This window comes from Syngnathoides biaculeatus, chromosome 4, assembly GCF_019802595.1.
Source record: "Syngnathoides biaculeatus isolate LvHL_M chromosome 4, ASM1980259v1, whole genome shotgun sequence".
Lineage (NCBI taxonomy): Eukaryota > Metazoa > Chordata > Actinopteri > Syngnathiformes > Syngnathidae > Syngnathoides > Syngnathoides biaculeatus.
In genome coordinates this window covers 764290-788218 of record NC_084643.1, presented here as the reverse complement: position 1 = coordinate 788218, position 23929 = coordinate 764290, and the positions used below count along the sequence as shown (strand labels likewise).

The following is a 23929-nucleotide window of genomic DNA, read 5'->3' as shown; positions in this document are numbered from 1 at the left end:
CACTTTGAAAGCCCAAATCCCGTCTTGCCACCTTACTTCGAAATCACGAACCTTCCATGCAACACACTTGAAATCCACATTTTAGAAGCCAAACGCTTGCTTGCTAACTGCTACACCGTCAAAGAGTTTGTCTCAGAAGTTTGAACTGAAATTGATGAAAACGATGGAGGAATTTTATAGTTTTGAAGGAAGCCGCTTTCAAACTACTGCAAGAATAAACTATTGTAATAAATTGGATGTTGAACTGCTAGACAAAAATACACACTTTCTTTATATAAGTAGAAGCATTTAAAAAACAAAAGCGAGCCAGCGTTGACTCAGGCTTTTACGCAATCTAAACAAAACTCCCCCAGCTTTGCTTATGTTTGTGAACCGGCCAACAGTAATGGAAAATCCATGAAATTAAGATAACATTTTGATTAAATGTTGGTACTCAAGTGCTGTTTATATATTTCTTTATTTTAAGGGCTTATGAAGTGATTAAGCGTTCAAAAGTGCATATTTAGCTTATCTGGCTTTTACTGAAACAAAGAGAACATATCCCCTCTAAAAGTGGTCATAAAGTACTTTAAGCCGGGAACACGGGATTTGGGACACGAATCATCACCCGTCCACTACTTTTGTGTTTTATTGTGAACCATTTGGGTAAATAGTGCACCAGTTGACATATCATCACCACATATTACCTGGTAAAATGTCATGTCTCGGAAAAGTCATGCAAAAATTGTTGTACAGTAATAGTGTGCCCTGGTTTGTCATACATCGTCCTTCTCAGGGGCAAGCGGAACAATTTTTTAAGTGGGGGCGCACAATACTTTGGGGGCATATTTGAACACTTTGGAGGCAATAATCAGTGTGGGTGGGGTTGGGAGGTGCTGATGGAAAATTTCCCGTCTGTAGAAAGGGGATTACACCTTACCAAAAGCGCATATCGCACACAAAGGGGGAAAAAAGTCGGGGGCATGTGCCCCCATTAGCCCCCTGCCTCCTCTGGTTGTTGTCGTCGCTGATCTTAAAAAAAAAAATAAAGACTGGATGGCTCACTGGCCACCAAAACTGAGGTCGGCATCCACCATCTTGATACTCCCAAAACAAGCATGCCGACCTGTGCAGCGACAGCGATTTAATTGCGTTAATCGCCAGTTTCGTGCCTGTGAGAAAACATTCCACAGGTAAGTTGGAAAGATTTACTTTGACACTGTTAAAGTTTGTTTGTAAATTTTTTTTTTTTTAATTTTCTGATGAGGTTAATTCACTTGGAGAAAGTTTTATTTACGGTTGTTGTTGTTCACCATTCACTCTCTGCCTCACCTTTATAAGCCGAAGGTTTTTCATGAAAATGCGATATAAATATTTTCCCAAATTTCATCAGTGGATAAGCAAGAAAACACATTTTTCTGTGAAACGTTTTGATGAATTTCATAATACAGAACTCTGAAAATTGAATTTGATTTTCAAATGTGAGGAAACAAGTTTCAATTTCCTGTCTGAAATAGGACGTCGCAGAGACAACAAATGAACAATGCGTTTAGCTAGTTTATTTTCCCATTGCGAGTCTTTATTTCCAAAAATATATCGAACTGATTGACTTAAAATGGAATGTTTTTATGACAAAAAAAAAAGCTTAGTTTTTCGTTATGTTATGATGATAGTGCTTCACAGCCTATTTTGGGAAAAGTTAACATGTCGCGGAAATCGGGCCCGAGCTAATATGCAAGGTTTCTTGCTAGTCACGGTGTTATATGTCTTTCCTTTGCACTTGGACTTTTTTGGCTTCATTAAAAATCCTTCATGTTCCCAGAACTGAAAAAAATGTCAAGCTCACACAACCAGTTTTAGTTCTACATGCCAAACTTTGAGGAAAAACCCTGTCATAATCCAACCTGTCAACCATGTCCTCCACACGTTTTGGGAGTAATAAGATGGCGGCCAAACTGGCTTCAACCAATCGACATGCCGCTAGATATGTATGCGCTATCCATTTTAGACTGTACACGGAAATGTCATAGAGTAGTGGAAGGCAGTGGTGGAAAAAATGTTATTTGCCAGACAGTTGTTCTCCTAGTGCATGGTTGTGATTCTACTACTATGTCTGATTCATTCGACAATGAGCAAAAATGTCAGTCGTGGGAGCAGGAGTATAAAACCCCCCACTACTAAGTGAGAGCCATTCTACTAGAGTGCCCAAGTTGTTGTACTAGTGTGCAGAAATGTCGTGAGGTAGTGGAAGGCAGTTGTACCTGCTAAAAAAAAAAATCTGTTGAATTCTATAGAATTTGTACAGAAGAACTTGTTCTTTAGAACGTTGGCTGTGATTTTCTATAGAAATTCTATTGGACTTGGGTCCTAAAGTTCTACAGTTCTTTAGAAATTCTTTAGAGATATTCTATGGAATTTTTTTTTTTTTTTACCAGGGCTATTCTACTACTGCATGGTAGTGATTCAACTACTGTGTCTGATTCATTTTACAATGACAAGCAAAAATGTCAATAGTGGAAGGCAGGAGTATAAAAAAAAAACTACTACTAAGTCAGAGCCATTCTACTAGTGTGCCCAAGTTGCTGTACTAGTGTGCAGAAATGGAAGGCAGCTGTGGAAAAGTGCAACAAAACAAAAGTTGTGCTAAATGTGCACTCTAGTATTTCTACAAGGGTGCGCCAGTCCACCAGTGCAGAGAAATTTCATACCATAGTGTGAGGTGGGCGGGACGGTGGATTCAGCTGGTAAAGGGTTGGTCTCACAGATCTGAGGACCGGGTTCGATCCCAGCCCCACCTGTGTGGAGTTTGCATGTTCTCCCCGTGCCTGCGTGAGTTTTCTCCGGGCACTCCGATTTCCTCCCACATCCCAAAAAGATGCAACATTAATTGGACACTCTAAATTGCCCATAGGTGTGATTGTGAGTGCGGCTGTTTGTCTCTTTGTGCCCTGCGATTGACTGGTAACCAGTTCAGGGTGTACCCGTTGACAGCTGGGATAGGCTCCAGCAATCCCCGCGAGCGTCGTGAGGATAAGTGGCAAAGAAAATGGATGGATGGATGGTATGAGGTGGTAGCAGGGAAAAACGTCACTAGTATAAGTCGTCGTTCTACTAGTGCGCAGAAACATCATACATCAGTGGAAAGTGACAAAAACTATACTAGTTTATGGGGACATTTTTTAATATGAACACCAAATAATATGTGAATATCAAATACTAATAATATGGTCATGGATTTCTTCTCTTTTTGTTGTAGTTGTTTTTTAACTGTCCCACGAAGAGGTGCGCTTCAAATTTTCACCGGGAGCAGCAGGCGGGCCACATGCGGGGGGCGGGGCTTTGCACCTTCCACTCTGATTGTGCGGTTCAAAAAGCGGCCAACGTCTCTTCGCCCGGTGAGCGACTTCACTTGCTCGCTTTCACCCAACGACGCGGGCCGACAAAATGCTCTCGACGTGAATACCTTCGCTGTTTTTCATTTTTTTGAAAAAAACAAAGAAACAAAACAAAACAAAAAAAACCCCCATTTCTGTCAAGAAAGAGAATTGATTGAACGACACTTGACCGAAGACCGCGAGGGAGCCGAGCAGGTGGGACGGCGGCGTTGACGTCGTTGTCGTCGGGAGTCGACAAGTCAAAAAGTCTCGCTGAAGTGTGACCGAAGCGTGTGTCGTTTGGCACTTGAGTGTGATAACGAGGCTGGAAAAAAAAAAAAAAAAAAAAAGGAAAGAAAAATGTCCAAATTGTCCCAGGAGAGCTACGCCGCCCTGGACGAGTCCTCTCTCCGAGCTTTGGTGAGTAAACGCGAGGACACTCAACGTGGATGCTCTTCATTAATATTATTTTTTTTTTTTTTTTGCTGTTGTTAGTTTTAATCACAGTTTCAGCTTTCGAAGCTCACAACATCCCACTTGGTGACATTTTTGTCTATTAAAGCCACTTTTCTTTGAACCAAACTTTTATTGAGCTAATTAAGGCACTTTTTTTTGGGGGGGGGGAGGTGACATTTGAAAACTACTCCCTCCATTAAAAAAAAAAAAAAAAAAATCAAAACTTAATTGTAGCTTCTGCCATCTAGTGGGAGAGCATTTAATAGTTGGACGCTGACATGGTGGAATTGGGGACTAATGAAATAAAATGATGATGTGCGTTTTTGGGGATTTGTGGCGTTTTGTTTCTCAAGACCCGCGAAACTTCTTTTGAATGCGTCACTCCATTTTGATATGTTTGCACGGAGTCTCGTATAAACGTCGTCGTTGTTAATACTTCATTGGACGTGAGCCAGTGGCGGAAAGTCGAGTCATTGTCTGCCAATACCCAGACAAATTCATGACAGTCCCTCAATAAACTATCATTCAGCAAAAAAGAATCTTGATTATTTTATTGTTATTGCGGGCTCATTCTTGGTATTATTATGATTTATTTATTTTATTACCCGCTAGCTTTTAACACGACTAGCTTGTACAGTTTGGATTTGATTCATCTCAAACAAGAGTTTAAGATTTGTAAAATCCATTCATTTTTTTTGGTCTTATATTTATCGTGATAAGGCGGAATGGTGGAAAACCTGGTCAAGCGTTGGCCTCACAGTTCTGAGGTCCCGGGTTCGATCCCGGCCCCGCTTGTGTGGAGTTAGCGTGTTCTCCCTGTGCCTGCGTGGGTTTTCCTCCCGGCACTCCGGTTTCCTCCCCCTTCCCCAAAACATGCGACATTAATTGAACACGAAATTCCCCCGAGGGTGGCACGGTGGCTCAGCTGGTAAAGCGTTGGCCTCACAGTTCTGAGGTCCCGAGTTTAATCCTGGACCTCCCTGTGTGGAGTTTGCATGTTCTCCCCGTGCCTGCGTGGGTTTTCCTTCGGGCACTCCGGTTTCCTCCCACATCCCAAAAATATGCGACATTAATTGGACACTCTAAATTGCCCCTAGGTGTGATTGTGAGTGTGGCTGTTTGTCTCGATGTGCCCTGCGATTGGCCGGCGACCAGTTCAAGGTGTATGCCGCCTCCTGCCCTGTTGACAGCTGGGATAGGCTCCGGCACTCCCCGTGACCCTCGTGAGGATAAGCGACGAAGAAAATTGGATGGATGGATGGAAATTGTCCATAGGTGTGATTGTGAGTGTGGCTGTTTGTCTCAATGTGGCCCTGCGATTGGCTGGCAACCATTTCAGGGTGCATCCCCCCTCCTGCCCTGTTTACAGCTGGGATAGGGTCCGGCACTCCCGTGACCCTCGTGAGGATAAGTGGTGAAGAAAATTGGATGGATGGAAATTGCCCTTAGGTGTGATTGTGAGTGTGGCTGTTTGTCTCGATGTGCCCCGCGATTGGCTGGCAACCAGTTCAGGGTGTATCCCGCCTCCTGCCCTGTTGACAGCTGAGATAGGGTCCGGCACTCCCGTGACCCGTGTGAGGATAAGCGGTGAAGAAAATGGATGGATGGAAATTGCCGTGTGATTGTGAGTGTGGCTGTTTGTCTCGATGTGCCCTGCGATTGGCTGGTGACCAGTTCAAGGTGTACCCCGCATCCTGCCCCGTTGACAGCTTGGATAAGCTCCGGCTCTCCCCGAGACCCTCGTGAGGATAAGCGGCAAAATAAATTGGATGGATGGGTTTATCGAGAGCAAATTCGCGGGTGAGCTGTCAATTACGGCCGTGGGGTGGAGACCACGATGCCAGCCTGTCAATTTCAGGGGACATGGAGACAATAAAATGCATGTTTTTACATAGTGAGTACCCATCGGGAACCCCCCCCCCCCCCCCCCCCCCCACAAGAACAAGCAACCTCCACATCCAAAGGACGGTACTCAAAATTCAAACCCAAACCTCGCAATGAGCCACTAGTTCATCATGCTGAATTTGTAAAACGCGTTGACATATTTGGTGTAGAACAGACGCTGTCACGCAGTTTACTCATGTGAAATTGTCGTAATCAAGTTTGTGTATGGTTGAGTAATCACACGTCAATGAATGAGTGCGACTTACTGTGCAGTAAGTTCTATGACTCCGCTTCACACATCTCCTCCCAATTTGTCACGAATCGGCCCTGATGACGCTTTCTGGGCGATTTTACGTCCTGCTTTGTTTACATTAGTCATGTCTCGAATACATCCTGAAACAGAAGAGCGTGCAATATTTTTTATTTTTTCCTCCCCGTGCGACACCTGGAACATTTGGATATTTGAGACAGCCTGACTCATCTGCCTCCAACACACCTCAAGTCGTTGCGCAACATTTGCGCAGCACGCCTGCGACCCAATCGGCTCAGGTTCACGTTCTGAAGACCGCAACATTTTGACATACCTGCTCAATATAATGACATCCATTACACAACCTTTATTAAAGTTGCACTTTTACAAAGATTAGAACACTCGCCTTTGATTGACATTGGCAGAGAAGTATTCAGTCAAATACAGACGTCAAACCACAGTCAGTTACAGGATGCCTATTCACATCATTTGTTAGAATTTTGAAAAATATTACAGTGCGACCTAATGGACGTATCACAATGATCTGGTCCGGGGTCAAACTGTCACCATCATGAATCGTTTATTAACTCTTGGCATATTTTTGTCACCTCACATTTAAAACTGTCATTACTGTACACCCGTGAAGAGAAGTAAAATTCTCTAATGTATGGCATAACAGTTTTGGAAAATAATGCAATCACCCCCCCCCCCATTGCAATCCCTATTTATTTATTTTTTTTTCTTTTACCAAAAAACAAGTGAAAATAAATTACTTTATTACTGTTTTATGATACATAAATACTTCGTCGTAGGCTACCGTCTCATGTTATGATAAAGGCACCTGGTGCTTTAATACATTTGAAAGATACTGTAATTCCCGGCCGACAGAGCGCACCTGGTTATAAACCTCACCCAGTAGATTTGTAAAGGAAATAAAATTTGGCACAGACAAACGCCGCAGCTGTGTAAAAACTGCAAGTGCCCACATTGAAACACAAGATATTTACAAAGACCTGTGCACAGTTTAACGCTAATGCTAGCGCCGCGCTGACGCTAGCGCTGTGCTAAAACTAGCATTAATGCTAACCCAAACAGGGCCAGTTAAAATAAAACTTACCAGTAAATATCAGAGATACGCCAGTAGCACGCTAGCACAGTGCGAACGCTAGCGCCGTGCTAACAGGGCTGGTAAAAGTCCCTTCCTCTTACCTTTTCCGCTCCAGTGCCCCCTTGCGGCCGTTAGGAAAAAATGTGCAAAGTAGCTGCATCACCGCATAAACCGCTGGGTTGAAACATGAGATATTTACAAAGAAAGACGCTACACAAAGAGTTTAATGGTAATGCTTTCGCCGTGCTAACAAGGCCAGTTAAAAAACAAACAAACAAAAAAAACCATACTGGTAAAAATCACTGAGATACGCCAGCAAGACACTAGCGCAGCGCTAACAGGGCCGGTAAAAGTCCCTTCCTCTTACCTTTTCCTCTCGAGTGCCCCCTTGCGGCCGTTTAGAAAAAAAAACCCCCACAAATTAGCCGCATCGCTGCATAAACCGCAGGGTAGAAAAAAATATATTTACAAAGAAAGACGGTACACAGAGAGTTTAACGCTAATGCTATCGCCGTGCTAACGGGGCCAGTTAAAAAAAATAATAATAATTGAGACACGGCAGTAACAGTAGTGCAGCGCTAACAGGCCCGGACCGGTAAAAGTCACTTCCTCTGCACATATATTCCACCGGTCTCACTATTACCTTTTCCGCTCGGGTACCCCCTTGCGGCCATTAGGAAAAAAATGCACAAATTGGCTGTACCACCACATAAACCGCAGGGTTGAAAGCGTGTGAAAAGAGTCGTGGCTAATAGGCCGGAAATTACGGGAGTTTATTCTACAATATCTACTTGAATTCCAGTTTTATACTTGCAATTAATCACTGAAACCAAAATTCTTATGAACTTGTGACGCAGAATGTCATAAAAGCTGCTCTACCTCCGACTGTCACTTCTGAATATGTTGAGTTTCCAAATTGTACTACATAACTGCAGATTTTTCAAATTTTGAGACGCCGTTTTTTTTGTTATTGGGGTTCTCTTTTTTTTCTCTGTTTATGCTGTACCACGTACATAACCAGGGACATGCTGCCTGTATTACGTTACAACATTCAAAAACCAAATTTTATTAGCGACCATTACCGTACTAACACTGCTAAAAATGACAACCACATGTATATGTTATTAAAACTATACCTCTCAAAACCGAGCGTTAACTTTTTACAGGCGGAATTTCCGCTCAGCTGCTTCTCATTAGATTGAGATATAAAGGATGTGGTGCAAGTTTACTGATAATATTGTTGACTAGCAAGTGCCAGTTTGTGACTTTTTTTTTTTCTGTTTTATGAATTTGTGCATGTAGGCAGTTCGCCTTTCTTTATTCACAAGATTGTGCTTTAAAAAAAAAAAAGGGCCTCACGTTTCGATTTCTCTTTTTAGGTCTCAGTAAACATGAGAAAATGCTTGTTTAATCTGGGGTGGGGAAAAAAAAAAGTGTGAATGTTCTGTTGACCTTTCAGACTATCTGTTATTCGTCCAAACTGTAATCATCTTGCCAAGTCGCTCGCAAATCACCGGAGGGTCCCTCTTTGATATATTTCTTTTTTTTTTTTTTTCTTCCCCCCTTTCCGTGTAATAGCTGTAATTAAAGTCCTGCGCGCTTTGATCAGTCAATTTATGAGTTCATTTAAGAGGGCAAAGCTGTGGGAGGAACAAGGATGGACTTCGGTTTTTCTCACCAGAGAGGATTTGGGTCACGGTTCCTGATGGCGTTGTGGTTCAATTTAGGGCTTTCGCTCGCGAATCTTTTTAAAATGCAACCAGTGTTTATGATAAGAATAATCCCCCCCACTCCATCCCCAAAAATAAGAAAACAAGTATTTACTCCTAATTTATGAGGGTTGTACTTCTATCATTCAAGTGTATATGTTGTATGGGTCGGTGTACAAAATGCCATTAGCATGCAAATGCTTACATTTTAGCGCTAATGCTAATTGCCATTCAGCTCACTTATACTTATTATATGTACACGACAGATCTAACACTGTCTTAAAAATCACATTGAGATGCTCCTCGGTCATTTTTGGCAAAGTTAATCACGGGGCCAAACCTAGCATCCGATTGCAAGAAATGTCGGGGCGAAATATGAATTCCACTTGGGCAAATTTTGCTTTGAAATATTTTTAAAATCGACTGAGCATAAATTATTCAATTACACCCGCACCACCCCCCCTTAGGCCATGCTCAATGGACCTTTCCGACTGTTTTTTGCCAAATGCGTCAGACTTGTCCAAGAGAGTTCAATAGAGAGGTCTCAACTATTTCATGCAAGGATATGTACCTGGAATTAAGAGTTTGGACGGAGTGGGACACAATGTAAGAGTTATAGAGAAATGTTGGCAATCGATGCAAAAAAAGTTTGACACCTCACAAACTTCATATTGAAATCCAACAGGATAAAATAGTGGAATCGTAAATTTAGTTGTACGTGCGCTCTTCCGCGAGCTTTAATCCATCGTAGAAGCTTCGCCAACTGTGTTGTAGGCTTTGGAAAATGAATCAAGTGGACCCCTTGCAACCTAGCCGGATATCTTTCATCAGAATTGCAAGTTCCCCAAGCGCATCTGAGGACCATTTTCTTCGTAACATTAACTTTTCCAAGCGCCCGCTACTGACAACAGCATTTCTTGTGGGACAGTACGGTGAGAGGGCGTGTCAAGCCAGGGGTTAAGACAATGCGGTGATCTGATTGGCCATTAATGAACGAGTGATTAACAGGTCGGAAGGGTCCACGATGGACCTTTCTAAAGAGAGCTCTGCATTCGCAAATAGAGAATTAAAGAAGTCGGAATCCAGGTTTGTGGTCGTGCGATGGCGAGCGAATCGCAGACTGAACTCCTGAGCGAGAGCGGTGCTCCCTCAAATGTGACCACCCTCGTGGGTCAGCAAGATCCCACGTTCTCACTGGACATGTTTGCGGTGACAATCCGCATTTTCCACTCCCGACAGCCCCGTGAGACTACTATCCGGTTTGAACACGGCACGCGGCGCGTTCACATGATATCGGCAAAGTAAGAACGTACGGATAGAATTGTGATCCAAATCGTTTTCTTAGCGGCTCGGTGGATCGTCTGGTAAAGCGTTGGCCGCACAGTTCTGAGGTCCCGGGTTTGATCCTGGCACCGCCTGTGTGGAGTTTGCATGTTCTCCCTGTGCCTGCCTGGGTTTTCTACGGGCACTCCGGATTCCTCCCACATCCCAAAAACATGCAACATTTAATTGGACACTCTAAATTGCCCCTAGGTGTGATTGGTTGTTTGTCTTTATGTGCCCTGCGATTGGCTGGCAACCAGTTCTGGGTGTACCCCGCCTCCTGCCCATTGACAGCTTGGATAGGCTCCAGCACTCCGGTGACCCTTGTGAGGATAAGCGGCAAAAGAAAATGGATGGATGGTTTTGTTATTAAGCACCTGCAAAAAACTGTTACAAATGGTATTATTTAGAGTAGTTGTGAAAATGACCCCTCAGGCAGTCAAAAAGCATTTTTAATGCATTTATTTTTTTTAATCTCAACCATGTTTTGACGGGTTTCAGGGCTCTCGTTAAAGTTCTCGGTGGCGCGGCAATTAATGAGCACACGCTCCCGTCCTGCCTTATTCTTGATGAACTAAGCGGTCAGAAGGTCATATGGCGGCCTCTCCAAAGCCGCTAATCCCATCGCCACTCGTCTATTCACGGCGCCGGTTGCTTTTTATTATGCGCATCTAATCCCCTCCATGGCAACCAATTTTTTCTTTTTTGCTCAGCGAGCGGACACAATTATTTGAATATATATATATATATATATATATATATATATATATATATATATAAAAACAAAGCACGGCAGTTGCATGTGTGTGGTCATCCGTCTGGATGGCAGAATTAGAGCTGTGGCTGCAACAAAATGACCTGCTTAAGATATCGTGTCCTCGCCTACTTAAGAGCAGTTTTAGATGCCCCCCCCACCCTCCTCCACCCCACCCCACTCTGGAAATAAATGTTTATGCCAATGGATTAAAAATATTAAAATAAATGCCCTCATGGAAAGACGTTGGCTGGCAAGATCACGCCAAAGCAACAGGTGGTGCTATAATCAGGGATGAGAGTTTTCCGTGGCTTTGCGGAATTCAGAGTATTTTCAGCTGAAATTGTCACTTTTGCAAAACGTGTAAATCCGTTGAGAAAATTTGTTGGGGCGGGGGTTCGGCATGACGCGGGGCGAAGCTGTGATCAAGAACGGTCGACAGCATCGTCGTGAAATTAGTCACAGCTGTGATGGCAGAAAACGGCATTGCAATCTTTTTGCATTAATTTTGGTGTTTATAATAACGACATCACTCCGATTTCCGGCAGTATTTTGGTGGTATTTTGTCGGTATTTTCACTCTCATGTTAACATTTCATAGAGAAGGTTTCTGTGTACTACGCCATAGTTATAATTTATAGACATACGTACGCACATGTTATTGAGCGGTCTGCACGTTTACGAGTATGGCGAAAGTCTTGGAGCGAAAAAATGAAGATCGTGCCAGCGAAATTGGCAAAAACCACGGGGTAAAAAAAAAAGCATAACCATGCAGATGGGAACGAAAACTGTATCAACATGTCTAACCGAACACGTACAAAAAGTGGACGTTCCCAGCAAAGTGCTGTGCACTTTGTGTTCCGAAATGATTAATTATGGAAGCCGAGGAGCAAAAAATATCCAGGAGCATATCCAAACCGGGAAACACAAAGGTAAATTGGACATAAATTTCTCAAATATTATGGAATTGACAACTATATATATATATAATATATATATATATATATATATATATATATATATATATACACACACACACAACAAATTACTTGTACTTATCTCTGAAGTATAACTTGTAAGTCCAGTAGCCTATTTGATGTGAACTTCACGGTTTACATTTTTATGTCTGTTTGGCAAAATTATTTTGGTTGTTTGGACTCATGTTTTAAGTTATATTTGCCCTGTATTTACACTGTTAGAAGTAACCAAAGGTCACCATTTAACAGTGTTTTATAAAAAAATTTCGTGCCCAAACGGGGCCGCTCCTCCCAGGCCCCCCAAGGGAAACATTTTCAGTGTTTTTCCAAATTGGTCATTCGCATCCCTGTATGTATAATTCCCAACATTTCGGCTCTTTTAGGCCAATTGAAAGCCAGGAAAAGGTGACTTGTGAATGTTTTTACTCTTGCTCATTCAAATGCTGACCTTCAATTGGGGGTAAAATATTTTTTTGTTGACAAAAGACCAAATCGGGCAGGAAAAAAAAAAAATCAACTAATTCTGCCTAAGCCTACAAGCATGGCGGTTTGTGTGTGCAGTTTTGGAGTTTGACAATGTTTTCCAGCAATAGTCTGTACGTGCTTTTTTGAACCGTATCCACTGAGCCAAACCTGTACGACAAGCAGGCGGTGGCATCTGGCAGCTGCAAACCTGCCTTACAACACCAAAGGAATGAAGATTGACTTTCCTCTTCCTGCTTATTAATGCAGCAATTTTGCAAAAACAAAAACCGGGCCGCCGTAGGGGACATTTCTGTGGTAGTTCTCCCACACTGCACGTCTGGCAGATTTTGATTTGTAATTATTCCTACCAAGTCGTGTGAGCGTCCTTTTCTCCCTGGAGATCTAGACTCATCGGTATGTTTAAGCTTTGCGCCGTGATCGGACCCCTACCACCGGCCTTCATTTTATGACCCTCTGGACTTTTTTTTGTGTGTGCTTTAAGCGGTCACAGGGAGAGTGGAAGAATGAGTTTGCCTGTCAGCTCTCTGTCGTTCCCCCAAGAGACGTGTTGAAAAATGTCCGCCTCATCAGCGGGGAGCAATAAATCAACCAAATCGTGCTGCGTGATGTAACGTGTCCGCAACATGGAAACAACAATAATGACATTTATCATCGCTTCGGTAAATTAAGATGATTATACTTTTTATCCCGCTGTTGTTTTTCCACACCAAAAATGTCCATGAAATAAATACGCTGTAGACGTTTGGAAAACATTTACCTTTCATAAATAGTCTGTTTTCAGAGTATGTGATGTTGCTAGAGTTTTCATGCTAGCAGAAATATGCTTGTGTGCAAATGTAAACATCTGATTTTGTTCCATTTCTATTTGCTTTCATGCTGATGTGCATACTTTTTGAAGAGCGAGTACATTTTTCTCTTCTATTTGGAAAGACGTTATCTTCGCTGCTGCACTGACAGTCCAGAACAAAAAAAACCTTTGACATCTCTTCTGCAGATACGCAGGACAAAGATAAGAAATCGTGGAGTTTATTGGATTAAACAGGGAACCTATTTTTTTTTCTTTTTTTTTTTGTGAATACGGCTATAAATGGCCACATTTAGTTGCCTTCCTATAAGCCTCAAAGTCTATATTTGGTGTTGGGGCTTTTGAGTTTATTGCGCTGAAACAATGCAACTGTTCCCCGTCTATACTTTAGCAAATGTTCCCCGTGCGTCCGTCTGAGGTTGAAATAAAGTTCAGCTCGTTTTGTACTATTTAAGGAGACACTTGTTTTGTCGTTTTCAAATGGCGCTCTTTAATCAGAGGTGTTTTTTTTTTTTTTTTACTAGAACTGAATCGTTGTTCCGTAATGGAATCATGTGGCAATTTACCATGTAGCTGACTAAATGAATGTCCCAGAGATTGACTTTGGCTGTGTTGGTGTGGTAATGAGATTTACGGTACATTCTTACAGTAAATCAGTGGTTTTCAAACTGGGGAAGGCGTGCCCCCTTGGGGACGCATGGGATTATGACTGGGGGGCACGAGGCTCCCATGAACACTTCTCATTATTAAGTCACACCCAGCAGATGGAGCTGATTTTGCTATCGAAGGCACACCAGCCACTGAAATCATCCATTTTCTTTGCTGCTTATCCTCACGAGGGTCGTGAGGAGTGCCGGAACCTACCCCAGCTGTCAGTGGGCAGGAGGCGGGGTACACCCTGAACTGGTTGCCAGCCAATCGCAGGGCACATAGAGACAAACAGCTGTACTCCCAATCACATCTAGGGGCAATTTAAAGTGTCCAAATAATGGCCCTTGTTTTTTGGGATGTGGGAGGAAACCGGAGTACTCGGAGAAAAACCCATGCAGGCACGGACGGGGAGATCATGCAAAGTTCACACAGGCAGGTCCGCGATTTAACCCGGGTCCTCAGAACTGTGAGGCCAACGCTTTACCAGCTGAGCCACCGTGCCGCCAACCAGACACTGAAATATAAAATGAAGTAATAGATAATAGATTTTCTCTATTGTTGTTTGCTTGATAAACTTACAAGTGCATTGTTTTTCAACTGTAAAAGTGACCACTGCAGTGTATTGATTATTGCAAGGTAAGTTTGTTTATAGAGGGGAAAAAAAAACCAAACTGTCTGAAATAAAATGATTTGTAAAATAGAGAAGGAGAGAGGGAACACGTGTTGTCTGCATGGTTAAATGTGGATTTTGGGGAGAAATCCCTGAGGATAGTCATTTCCTCAAATCTTGCACAAGTCCTCCAAGAGGATGTTGATGTTTGGCTTTTCAGCTCACCGTTGTTAATGCCGCAAGCTTCTGGAGATATCATGTGCATATCTCATCTCCTCATAGGTTTCCCAGGTCTTGTTAAAACGGAGTCATCTTGCGTCTGTTGAAACTCATAATTGACGCGCTTCCCATTGAGGGTTGTCCACATGCAGCAAAAACCGATGCAGGGCCTTGGTGTGGATGTGCAGTGTCTTTGCACCGTGTCCCATGTGGCCAGCACTCAGGAAAACAACATCTTATCTGGAAAGTGGAAAGGTTACCCGGCCCCCTTCCAGGCCTTTTTGGCTTTCTATCTAATGAGAGAAGCCAGACTCGCAAACGTGCAAGAGACAACTCCTGTCGTGTCCTTTTCCTGCCATTGGTTCAAAGTTGTTGACTCTCTGCGAGGGATATTATCCCATCTGAGTGTTAAAAACAAGTTAAGCCGAGGTAAAAGTAAAGTACCGTAATTTCCCGCCTCTGGCTGGATTGCAAGTGACGTCACGCTTGTTCATCCGGGTTCTTGACCGCCATTGTTGCAGTCGTCCTCGTGCCAGATTTTGTTTGCGTCTACAGATGTGAAAATCGCAGAAACGGAGACATTGGGAAGTGATATTTCAGTGTTCCAAAGATTAGATTGCATGAAGGCGAAGATACAATGGAGTTATCGAAAAAACGGCAACAAAAGTGGCTTGCAAAGATATGACGTGCAGAACTGAACGAAGCTCGAGTACACAAGGATAATGTAATTTTGTAAGCATGTGTATTGCTACTGTCCGGATATTCTACTCCAGGGAAGTCTTTCAGAACCTTTGAGAGTACGTCGTCGTGGAGAGTATACGGCTCGATGTCTTCACAGAGCTTGATCTTCTGTACATATCTAGCTTTGGCAACATCATCGAGTGAATTAAAACAGTCGCTGCTCGCCGCTGACACATGGGTCTGTGGACGTTGCCATGGTGATGTCATCTCCAACGCCTAGCTTGACTGTAGAAATCGTGGCGGTTATCACGTGATTGCAACCCGAGCATGCTTTCAACCATGCGGTTTGTGCATTTTTTTTTCCTAACGGCTGCAAGGGGGCACTCTCCCAGAAAAGGTGAGACCGGTGGAATATATGTGCCGAGGAAGTGACTTTTACCCGTTCGGCCCTGTTAGTGCTAGCGTGTAACTGATGTGTCTCCGTTATTACCCCCCCCCCCAGCACTGTTAGTGGAGTTAGCTTTAGTGCAGCGGCGTTAGCACGGAGACGCTAGCGTTAAACTCTGTGTCCTGTCTTTGTAAATATCCCGTATTTCACTGTGGGCACTTGTGACTTTTACACAGCTGCGGTATATGTATGTACCAAATGGTATTTCCTTTACAAATGTACTGGTTGAGGCTTATAACCAGGTGCGCTCTGTAGGCCGAGAGTTACGGTATTATTAAAAATAGTAAATGAAATGGCTTCCCACATCCATAGTTTTGTTTTACAGCATGCTGGTCATAGATTTTAAGCCTGTTGTTACAAAATGTAATGGGCTGTTTATTTGCAACAGAGGAATATATTTTTCTTTTCAGGCAAAGCTTCTTTGGGAGTCCATTGTTTGTCCCGATTTAGTGTCACATGTACCTTCAGGGACTCTATTGTACGCCACTTTCATACTCTGTAACGCAACAGTTGGCCTGGTATTACATGGGATGAAATAGTTTTTCAGTGCATGAATGCTTTGTGTTGTATAGAATGTCATTGATGCCCTATATTCCCCCCCCCCGCCGACTCGCATACATTCCACTTGCGTCTCTTCTTTTGTTTCTGCTCTCTGGACTGGAAAGGGGGGACCACTGTTTTCCTAGGTTCCTTTCCATCCTCCCATCTAGTCGATCTCCCCCCGCACATGCAAGCGAGCACGTTGCCACATGTACGCTCATCTTCCTCCTTTTCATGTTTTAATTCAGAGGTCGTCCATGTTCAGTCTTGTTTCCACGCTATGGAGGCCCGCTGGGCGCCGCACCATCGTTTGGGCCAACTTTTTAATCGAGCTCATTTCATTGTTAATATTCCAGCTGTGAGGCAACCGAAACGGTCTCCTCTTTGAAACGTATTTGGCTCGCTGTGCTCTCGTGTATCCTGACGTTCCCATTTTTCACAGGGTGTGTGCTTGCCTTATGTCTGTTTTCATTGTTTACCTGAGCTGAGAAATTGAGGATGACTGTCATATTTGTGTTGACACTGTATTGTTTCCATTTCTAATTGAGCTCATTGGTATGTCTCTATTCAGACAGCCTCCACCGTGGTAGCTGCTAACTGGCTTCGACATCGCTACAAGGGGTTTCCTTTATCCTTATAAGGCAAAACTACTCTTGACACGAGCGCGCTAAAAGCTCTCTCATCGCATCTGCTTCCTGGATGCACTCTAACATCTGCCTGCTCTGGAAATGATTATTCCGGCGCTCAATTTACTGCTTACACGCCGTACCCCGATACTAGTCGTGCACGTGCCCTGTCTGTGTGGTCTTCAATGCATCATATTTCACAAAGCACCAAGTGAAAGATGTGCTAAAAACATAATGCGAACCGGATCTATGGACACAGTGGGAATCAGAAGGTCTAGAATGGGCCCAAGGGGTCACTAGGCTTCCACATGACCCTTGGTGGGCGTCTCTGGGCTCTTTTCTCACACAGAAACAATGAGGGCTTAATCCATCAATTGCGAGTATCTTCTCCTCCTTGTGGGCAAGCAAATTACAGTTCATAAGAGACCAAGATGAGAGAGCCCCCAGGGGGTTGCAATGGAAAAACAAATGCGGTCTCGAGACAAAATAAAATGAGCTGACGTGTTAGACTTTCCTGGCACATTCTTCTGTCTATAATTATTTTTTTTATTGTAATGGACAGGGTTAAGCCCCTTTTTATGTGTACAATTATTTCTGGTTTTGTATTCAAAATTTTTCTGTCGTCTTCTTTTCGTTTCGGCTTGTCCCGATTAGGGGTCACCACAGCGTGTCAACTTTTTCCATCGAAGCCCATCTCGTGCATCTTCCTCTCTAACACGCACTGTCCTCATGTCCTCCCTCACCACATCCATCAACCTTTTCTTTGGTCTTCCTCTCGCTCTTTTGCCCGGCAGCTCCATCCTCAGCACCCTTCTACCAATATACTCACTCTCTCGCCTCTGGACATGCCCAAACCATTGAAGTCTCTCTCTCGAACCTTGTCTCCAAAACATCCCAACTTTGGCTGTCCCTCTAATGAGCTCATTTCTAATCCTATCCAACCTGCTCACTCCGACCGAGAACCTCAACATCTTCATTTCTGATACCTGAAGTTCCGCTTCCTGTTGTTTCTTCTGTGCCACCGTCTCTAATCTGTACATCATGGCCCGCCTCACAACTGTTTTATAGACTTTACCCTTCATTCTAGCGGAGACTCTTCTGTCACATAGAACACCAGACACCTTCCGCCAACTGTTCCACCCCCATTGGACTTGTTTCTTCACTTCCTTACCACATTCTCCATTGCTCTGTATTGTTGACTTCAAGTACCATATTTCCCACAGTATAAGCCGTACCCAAAAGCCTTTAATTTTATCAAAAGCCGATGGTGCGCCTAATAATGTGGTGCGCCTTACATATGGAGCCTTTAGCGCAGCTCTGTCTAATGGATGCATAATGTAACCACAGTCTCTACTGTATCGTCTACTCTATGCGCCTTATATATGAAAAGTTTTGAAATAGGCCATTCATTGAAGGAGCAGTGTGCCTTATAGTGCGAAAAATACGGTATTTGAAGTTGTCCACCCTTGCTATCTCTTCCCCTAAGGTACAATTTTTCATGACCACACAAGTACAAAATTATACTTTCACCACAAAACCTTTAGTTGAACTCGGACTTGTACAACTTCAGGGGCATACAGTTTTAGAAGTTTACATGTATAGTATAGCACTGTACTATTTATAAAAATGTTTTTTTTTTTGTGTCTTTTTTGCTGATATAGTCTTCACACGCCTCTTCATACTCAAACAAAACCTCATGTCTTGCCCCAGGCTGCACCTTTGCACCAATTTCAGTCAAAGTCTCCCTGTAGGTTTTTCAAAATCCCACAAATAGACAGACAAAGCTGCAGCAGTTGAAACAAAATCCCCATTTAGCAGAGGCTGACTCAAGGGGTGTCATTTAGACCAAGCTCAACTGGGAAACCACTTGTATTTGTACGGTCATTGAGTTGAGGGGTCTGTTTTCGTTTTTCAGGTAGTCGTTAAAACCTCCATTGTAGGCCCAGATAATCATACCTTTAGGGTATTTTGTCTACCTGAGAAACTTTTAAAGTAGCTGCTGGATTTTGACCACCTTTTTAATTTGGAGTTAAACTGACCTTACGAACGTTGAAAGTCAGTCCACACTGAGGCCTGCAAATAGCCGCGAGTCGGAGCGTTTTACCAGCTGGATGAGATTAAAGTAAACCACGTACGCTCCCTAATTGATCGTGATTGATTGAGCGGCTCAGTTGGACTCGGAGATGCTACACGGTGGCAGGCCGGCGTCAGAATGTTGTTTAGACTTGTATGTTGTTTGATTCCTGCCATGTCACATCCTGCCTTTGCAGGTACAGTCATTAAGTATGCAGTATCATCTGTCCACTTTGTTTTATCTTTCATCATCCTGTCAGTCATACACTTCCACCGTCCTGTCGGCCAACATTCTTCCCGGTCAGACGACTCCCGCCAGCTCCGGTTCGTGCGCCGGCAGCGTTTTTAAAGAGGCAACAGGTAACTCGGCCTGTCGCGAAATGAGACGCAACTGGTGCTGACATAGTTTTCAATAGCTCTTTGCGTATTCCTCGACCCCCGCACGTATGCAGGCAAACAGTGTGAAATGAAAGGCACTTCTGTGTGTGTGTAACGGTTGCGCTCTGGTTCGTACAATGGAGGTTTTTGATGAATTACTGACTGTACCGTTGAGTTTTCGTGGTTTTTATTTTTCAAAAATGTCTCCAGGCGTACTCGGTGGCATTAACGTGTTGCCAACGAGGCAGAAGTTTCCTCTCCTCTTTATTTCCTGTGACACATTTGCGCTCCCTCACCGTGTAAAGTCAGGCCACTGCATCTGGACTCTGCACTTGCACTCGTTTCCCCTCTCCGTTTCTTTAACGGCTATTCTTGTTTTTGTTGGCATGGTCATGGTCACTCATTAATATACAGAGTTGGGACAGTATTTTTGTTTATTTTATTTTTTTTTTGCTCACTCAATCTTTTAATTCCTCAGAGGGGGGGGGACGGGGGACGTAGCAACTGCTGACTTTTTGCCAGCTCAGTATTGCGTCAACTTCAAATGATGCAACCAATCCAAATGTACTCAACCCAATGCCTGCGTCCCTATTGGCTCATTTTAAAGATCAACCAGACCTCGGGTGCAACTGTTTGAACTTGCCAAAGTCCTGTTTTTTTTATTATTATTTTTTTTTTAATTGAAGCATAGGAAATTTCTTTATATAGTGCATTTCATTCACAATGAAACTCAATTTGCTTTACTTTATTAAACACACAATACAAAGGAAGATAAGAGAAACAATTACAAAAAAAAACGATCAGGTGGATGTTTGAAAGCCTTTCCTTCATTTGCAGAGTCGGTAAAGGCCCAATTCTTAGGTGTGTTGTGGGTGGTGTTAAGAGTATTCCCCCCCCACTTCAGAAAAATGTAGGGCCCAAGAAATGTACCGTATTTTCCGCACTATAAGGCGCACCTAAAAGCCTTTGAATTTTCTCAAAAGCCGACGGTGCGCCTTATAATGCGGAAGATATGGTTATTAAATTATTATTATTATTATTCCATATTTTGGCTCAAATCCTTGTGTCAGATTAACGGAGTTCAGATGAGGCGTGGACTTTGGGATTGTTGTATAAAATGACAATTTGAGGTCACGACTTCACATGGTTGGACACAATTGAAGTAGCAGCTTGTTGTGTGTGTGTGTGTGTGTGTGTGTGTGTGTGTGTGTGTAATTTCATTCACCATTAAAAACAAGGCCACAATGTATTTACCAAATTATCTAACAGTTAATCAGGTTTTCTACATCACTACTACTACTTTTGTAAATGTGTGCCTGTACTCCATGTTAGATGAAAAACATGACTCACTTCGTGCGATAAAAGTTATGACAGAAACAAGGACTGCACGTGTTATCTAGTCTCCACTCAACAGTTCCCCGCTCTTTTAAATAAAAAAGCGACCTGATCTCGGTTCGTGACTCCGCTGTCATCGCTTTCCTTGTGAGTCAGCAGGAATGTGAGGAATGACCTTCCCCCCCGTTCTCACCCATTTCTCCTTTGCCCTTTTTTAGGCAAAGCCAAGCCCAGCTTCATTTTTCTTTTTATCCTCCTTGTCATCGCACCTCCATCCTGTTAAGCGTTTCCACTCTTCCTCTTCCTCCCTCTTCCGTCGTAATGTTCTTTTCGGTTACGCCAACACTTTGAATTTCCACAAAAGGTGGCCCAAGAGCGACTCCTAGCTAGCACATATTTTCATCAAACCGCAGCGAGACCTCACAAACCGCTCGTCATCCTTTTATGCGAGATCCCGCCCCCTCCGACTCCAGCATGTGCGGCGGGGCCGCCGGGGAGGCAACGCGTCACCCTCTGCTTTGGAGTCGTCACGGCGTGTGGCTTGGCATGACAAGCACGCGCGTCCACCGACCAATCTGGTAGAAGTGAAGCAGTTGGTGTTTCTCCGCTGCACATTTTTGGCCAAAGCGGCGGGGAATTATAAACGGTGCAGCCTAGCGTGAGGAGTATCAACCCGTCTTGGATCCCTCACCTCCGCATGTGTTGACAGGCGCCCGGCGTCTGCCAAAAGAGAGGTCTGTCTCTCATGCGACGGCACACGGATCACTCGCGGGCTCGAAGGCCGAGCTGCTCTCAGTGTTTACACATTAGAAAATTAGCAGCTTCCTCAAATTAGCTTGAAATAATTGAAGGATGTCTGGAGCGCCAAAGCTCTGGACGCTCAACAGCAGTTCTTTGTGTTCTCCTCGCCCAGGTGCAGCAATCTCCTCACATTCGAAAGGTCATTGCAGTGTGCACTTGTCAGCACCAATCTCCTCTCGCTGGCCACTTCATTAAGTACACCTGCACACGCTTATGAAAATGAATTCAAGAACGCTGTCAAAAACGAAGCTGAGCTTGGATTAGCCAAGATTTGTTGTTGTACGTAGTTGTTTTTTCAGTTACAGAACTGTTGATCTTTTAACGACAGTAGTTAGGATCAGCTTATGAATGGCATTTATTGTCAAATTATTCACATTTAACTCTTGTCTGCGTGTCCTTTCAAGTTTTGCTTATCAACAAAAGAGGCACAAAATATTAAGAATGCTTATCGTAATTTCCAGTCTGTAAGCCACGACTTTTTTCACACGCTTTCAACCCTCCGGTTTTTGGGGTGATGCGGTTAATTTGTGCATTTTTTTTTCTCTAACGGCTGCAAGGGGACACACGAGCGGAAAAGGTAAGAATGAGACCGGTGGAATATATGTGCCGAGGAAGGGACTTTTAACACAGCGTTAAACTCCGTGTAAAGTCTTTCATTGTAAATATCTCGTCTTTGAATGTGGGCACTTGTGGCTTTTACGCGGCTGGGGCTTATTATGTATGTACCAAATGGTATTTCCTTTATAAATGCACTGGGTGAGGCTTATAACCAGGTGCGCTCTGTAGGCCGGGAATTACGGTAATAAAATTCAGTGCAGTTCTACACCTGCACAAACTATTTCTCACATCCTTTCAAATCTGATGAATCTCCAGTTCAATGTTCCCTCTAAACCGCGCATTTATTGCACACTCAGCGCAGAGGAAAACTGATCCAGCGCAGTTAACTATAGGCTGACTTTTTTTTTTTTTTTTTTTTTTTTCTAAACACTGCACCACACTGGCTCTCACAAAGAGCTGCTGCTCGGCCTCACCTGGCCACACACTCTACTTCCGACTTTATCTGAACCCCCCCCCCCTCCATTTAAAGGGGTACATTCATAATTACAAACACCGGGGTATGTCAATAATAGAAGAAAAAGTGCTGCAACTGGATGAGATTTTCTCTTTTTTTGAGTAAAAAAGCTCTGGTCTGAAGCTAAAGTAGAAAGCACAGGATGATATGGTGTATAATGTTAAAATTCCACTTTGCCACAGCCTGATTGAGGATGAAAGCACAGACACATTTCCCCCAAAGGCTAATTCTGTATGTTAAATATAGGAGGCAATATAATATTAACCCTAAAACTGTTTGGGAGCATCATTCAGCTTTCAACATGCATTGCAAAAGATATTCTGCAAGCAATAATTCAGTTTTACACCGAAAAAAACAGACGGGAATATCATTGTGGGTTTAAAAAAAAAAAGTTATAAACAAATTTATAGTTGGCTTGGTATGTATTTTTTTTGTTTGACATTTTCAGTGTAAGTTTGCAAAAACACAAAATTGTTCTTAAAAATGTTCTGATGGGAATGTAATATGAAGCTCTTAATGAGCCGTGTAGCTCCAATGGATGACACTGATCTGACCACAGTGCAGACGTCTGATATTGCTCACAATGGTCAAAGGGGGCGCTCACGGCCTTAGTGTGTTTGCTCAGAGGCGTCAAAATTTAGAGGGCGCATTGCTCACGTTGCCTTTTTGATTTGCAACTTTTTTGTTGTACACATTAGATTATGCAGGTGTATTTAATATTGTGATGAATGAGCATATAAAGTTCACAGCTCTTGCATTGGAAACTATTCACGTCGATTTTCAGATCAAGCAAATTCCTGATTGCTGTAAAAATGGATGAGTCTTTATTTTTTCTTGCTCCGTTCATTAAACATGTTGACACAATGAAGCAAAAGTCACTTCCTACAAGCTAGTATTTACCCAAACGGTGCTGTAACTCATATGTAGCTACTGTAAAGTTTGGACACTAGAGTATAAGCCACCCCCTTTTGCGGCGTGCTCGCAGCTGGATGGAACCGTGGATCTGGACGAGAGGCGAATCATCCGTTCAGCCATCCGCGAGTTGAGGAGGAGAGAGATCGAGGACATGGAGGCCGCACTGGCAAGCAAGAGGTTCCGACACACGCGCCTCAAACAGCAGGAGGACAAGGAAAACCAGCACAGGTGAGACCACACACATAAATGTGAATGTGCAAATTACAAAGCAGTCCAGGTGAAATGGATATACTAAGAAACGTAGCAGTCGGAAAAGTCTGGAAATGTGAAGTCTGTAAATCGTAAATGGCGACCACAGTGGATTTTCCATTTTCCATGATGGGTGCCCTTGTTACAATAAATAAGCACATTTAACAGATTGTCTACATATCGAGTTACCAGTCAGCATTTAAACCGCCAGTCAAATAGAAGAGTGC

General features: G+C 43.3%; 1 protein-coding gene across 4 annotated transcripts in view; it reads left to right on the top strand.

Moving 5' to 3' along the window:
• The first annotated feature begins 3262 nt into the window (after positions 1–3262).
• The window catches only part of smtnb (smoothelin b), a 60129-nt gene continuing 39462 nt past the window's right edge, over positions 3263–23929 (top strand). The window contains exons 1-2 of one of the 4 annotated variants that reach the window (XM_061817226.1): positions 3263–3773; positions 23524–23681. In XM_061817226.1, the coding sequence (XP_061673210.1) occupies positions 3714–3773; positions 23524–23681 (218 nt within the window). In that variant the 5' untranslated portion in view covers positions 3263–3713. The remainder of the gene's footprint in view (positions 3774–23523; positions 23682–23929) is intronic. The other 3 variants (XM_061817225.1, XM_061817228.1, XM_061817227.1) reach the window with 3 other exon arrangements.